The 3,755-nt window shown below is 46.8% G+C and overlaps 1 protein-coding gene across 1 annotated transcript; it reads right to left on the bottom strand.

Annotated features, from left to right (window-relative positions):
* Positions 1-679: 679 nt before the first annotated feature.
* Positions 680-3,499, bottom strand: msi1a (musashi RNA binding protein 1a). Its single transcript, XM_066644279.1, has 4 exons — positions 3,400-3,499; positions 3,048-3,088; positions 915-996; positions 680-800 (listed from the first exon to the last, which is right to left on the bottom strand). The coding sequence occupies exons 1-4, from the start codon at positions 3,456-3,458 to the stop codon at positions 680-682; spliced, it is 303 nt and encodes a 100-aa protein (XP_066500376.1). The 5' UTR covers positions 3,459-3,499.
* Positions 3,500-3,755: the final 256 nt, after the last annotated feature.

Raw genomic sequence — 3,755 nt, 5'->3', positions numbered from 1 at the left:
CAAACACTCTACACACACACTCCACACTTTCTACGCTCACACTCTACACACACACACTACACACACTCTACACACACACTCCACACTTTCTACGCTCACACTCTACACACACACACTACACACACTCTACACACACACTCCACACACACACTCCACACTTTCTACGCTCACACTCCACACACACACGCTACACACACTGTCCACACACACTCCACACTTTCTACGCTCACACGCTACACACACACACTCTACACATTTTACACACACACACTGTCCACACACACACACACTCTACAGACTCCACACACACACTGTACACACACTCTCCACACTCCACACAGCTGCAGGGCGAGGAGTAGAATGTGATTTTGAATAAAGTATAAAACACATTCCTTTACTCCTTTAATGTCCTGAGCACAGGAATATTCCACGTACGCAGTGTGTAACAGTCAGCGGTCACTGACACACTTCTCTGAGTCGAACCGTGAGGAGCCTCTTCACAGCGAGCAGAACTCGTCCGGTTCATTCAGAGCCAGTGCGGTGTGTGACGTTTGGACTAAAGGTTATTCTAAAGAAACGAGCGCAGGTTTAAAACGCAGCTCTTTGGTGTTTAAAGGTGTGTTTGGCTTTAGACCGTGGGATGGTTCCGTGACGAAGGACCAACAGAAACCCTCCAGAATCAGGAGAAAATACGAGAAAAGAGATAAAAACTCACGGTTTTCGAGTCCAGTTCGTGTCGGGTCTGGGCCAGAACTTTGTCCACTCCGGCCTGGTCGGCGAACGTCACGAAGCCGAAGCCCCTGGACGAGACACAGACGACAATAAAACACTCCCAGGACGACGGACAGAACAAGAAAACGGAACAGAAGGAGAGTGAAAGTGAGTGTCCAGATGTTCGGGCGGTTTCCTCTCACCTGGAGCGTTTAGTAACGGGATCCCTCATCACCATGCTCTCCTTCACCTCGCCGAACTTACAGAAGTAATCCTTCAGACCCTCTGACACAACAAGAACACAGCACGGCTTTACACTTCAGCATCAGACCACTCCACACACACACACACACCCTTCCTTTAAGGCAGAGGTCATTCCACACCGACCTTTAACTCCAATTCTACACTAAAACTCGTTAAACTCCACATCACTTCAATTTAAGATTTATCTCTTAAACTCTACGTTTATTTTTCACCATAATTTTAATCATCATTAAATTATTATTAATAACTCCATTTAGCCTCAAACAGCCCCACTTCCACAGAGCCACACATTAAAGATCCCTCCTCTGTCCTCTACATTACTCCGAGAGCCTTGGGGTGGTCATTAAACCCCTTAACTTTACATTTACAACACAGTTTAACATTTAGACCCCGAACTCTTCTTTTAAAACGGCTTTAAAATCAACATTTAAGCCTTAAATTTACATCTAATTTACATCTAAACATGACCCCGAGTCGCTCACGCTTTCCTCCACAGCTACGTCTTTAACTTTAAATCTGTAAACATCTACATTCACAGCTTTGTTTACACCAAAACAGCCTTAGATTTCATATTTCCGCCTTAAACCTTTAGATTAAAGCTGATTTTGTCTCTAAAACCTCTTTGACGCATAAAATGTACAGCATTTAATCCTTAAAATAATAATTTAACACATTAGTCTCTGCGCGGACAGCAGTGCCTCTACGTTACAGCCTTTAACCCCTCGATTTACATCAGATCTGACCCCGAAACAGCCCTTAAACTTCACATTTAAGACAAAAACCTACTGAACATATGTGTAGAGTTTACACTACACTTTACAGCAGAGTTTACTCCGTCACTGCCTTAGGCTTAAGACTAAAGCCTTAACCCCTACCTTTAGGGCAGTGTTTTATTCATTTTCATGATTTTAATTCGGCGATTAACCTAAAGACTTATCAAACAGCGTTAAACACGACTCTAACACGTCCCACGTTTGTTGCTGTGAGTTTCAGGGGGTTGTTACTGAGTAAAAACGCTTACGTTTAAGAAGAAACGTTCTTATAAACAGTGGTGTGTTTAACGTCTCCATCCGTGAAGTAGCACACACCCATGGAGCCCACAGGTTATTAAACAGGACCCTTACAATGGTCCTTAAAGCCCAGCTACAGTGTTCTGTTCTAGCATCACGCTCCTGAGCCCTGTATTTAACACCGACTTTGCTCTAAAACTCTTAAATTTGACGTGGAATTCCCTACAGTCAGCGTTTACTGAGCAGCAGCTTGAAGTGAGGATCAGGGGGAGGTTATTGTAGTTAAAGCTAATCGTTCAGCAACCGGTAGGAAGTGAGTGAATGTAACATCCACGACGTGAGGAAGGGATTATTGAACTTTCTGAGCCTCAAACCTACGAAGGACACTGTTCCTTTTGATGCAGTGCACTAAGCGCATGGGGCTGGTGTTATAACACCCCCTAGAACAGTGCTATAACACATTTAATCCCCTTCTAACACTGGAAAATAAAAGCTCCCGGGTTCATTCGCTGACCTCCAGTGTGAATTAGCATCCAGTCCAGACAGGTTCCCATTCTCTGATACGACCACAGTGTGTTAGGCTCACGTTAGGCTCACGTTAGACCACAGGAAAACAAAGTGGAGCCGTGAAGGAGCTTTGAAACGAGCCCAGAAGCTGAAAGAGGGAGATGTGGACAGTGAGGCGGCGAGCGCTTTGCCTTTAACAAAGAGCCAGGCTAATTCAAACCATGTATGTGCACCAAAACAGCCATGAAACACTCTCCTGTGTTCCACACACACATACACACCCACTTTTTTTTTTGGAGGGGCTACAGCCTGCTGTAAGAGCACATTGTAACCCCCCTCCTCCTCCTCCTCCTGCACTTCAGCTTATAATCACAATCTCCCTCATTCACACACACACTGGGAGTGAGTTCTCACACTTTTCCCCAACTCCTCACACCTTGGGCTGAGTGCAGAGGCTGTGTGCCCCTCTCCAGCTTCATTCAAAAGTAATGCAGCAGTTTCCAAAACACTCCCAAGTCCAGAAAAAAAAACCCCAAAGTTTTCATTCACGCTCACCTTGTGTAGTCTGCCAGCTCAGGCCTCCTATGAACATTTTGCTGCGGAGGAGAAAGAGAGAAAAAGAGACACAAACACACGATCAACAAGTGCGAGCAGGGCACGGCTGGTTAGAGACGAAAAGGAGGAAAGAGTGGAAAAAAGAAAACAAAGAGAAGGCGCCACGCTCGGGGCTCCATCCGCGCTGTGCCCCAGCGCCGTTACCTCGCCGCTCTAGCCGCCCGAGGAGGCGCTTTGTCCGGCTGGCGCGTCCAAACATCCCCGCGCTTCTCCGGAGCTCGGAGCTCGAAGGTGGAAGAGAGGGAAGAGAAAAAGGGGGAAGAAAAAGGAGAATAACAAAGTGAACGTGTACCAAGGGTCGTGTGGGGAATCCGCGCTGGACACGGTGCTCTGACTGCCCTCAGACTCCATTCGTCCCGAGTGTGTGTGAGAGAGAGGAGTGTGCGAGTGAGTGTGTGTGTGTGTGTGTGTGTGTATGAGAGCGTGTGTTGTAGAGAGAGAGAGAGAGAGAGAGAGAGAGAGAGAGAGACTGAAAAAAGTGAGCAGGAGATGAAATGAAGGGTGGGGGAGAAGAGAGGAGTAAAGAGGGAGCACAAACTCCTCCTCTACTCGCCCTGGGTCACCACACACACACACACACACACACACGCTGGTCTCAGTCCACTTGTAAGGACTTCCATAGACTCGGTACTGAAAGGAATAGCAATC

This window comes from Hoplias malabaricus, chromosome 14 (assembly GCF_029633855.1).
Source record: "Hoplias malabaricus isolate fHopMal1 chromosome 14, fHopMal1.hap1, whole genome shotgun sequence".
Taxonomy (NCBI): domain Eukaryota; kingdom Metazoa; phylum Chordata; class Actinopteri; order Characiformes; family Erythrinidae; genus Hoplias; species Hoplias malabaricus.
This window is presented reverse-complemented; position numbering and strand designations above follow the sequence as displayed.

Bases quoted from the DNA above. Each gene is read 5' to 3' on its own strand.
- msi1a (XM_066644279.1), bottom strand. From the start codon at position 3,458: ATGGAGTCTGAGGGCAGTCAGAGCACCGTGTCCAGCGCGGATTCCCCA. The intron at 3,089-3,399 runs GTACACGTTCAC...TCTCCTCCGCAG, and splicing joins GATTCCCCACACGACCCTTG to CAAAATGTTCATAGGAGGCC. The intron at 801-914 runs GTGAGAGGAAAC...TGTCTCGTCCAG, and splicing joins CCCGTTACTAAACGCTCCAG to GGGCTTCGGCTTCGTGACGT.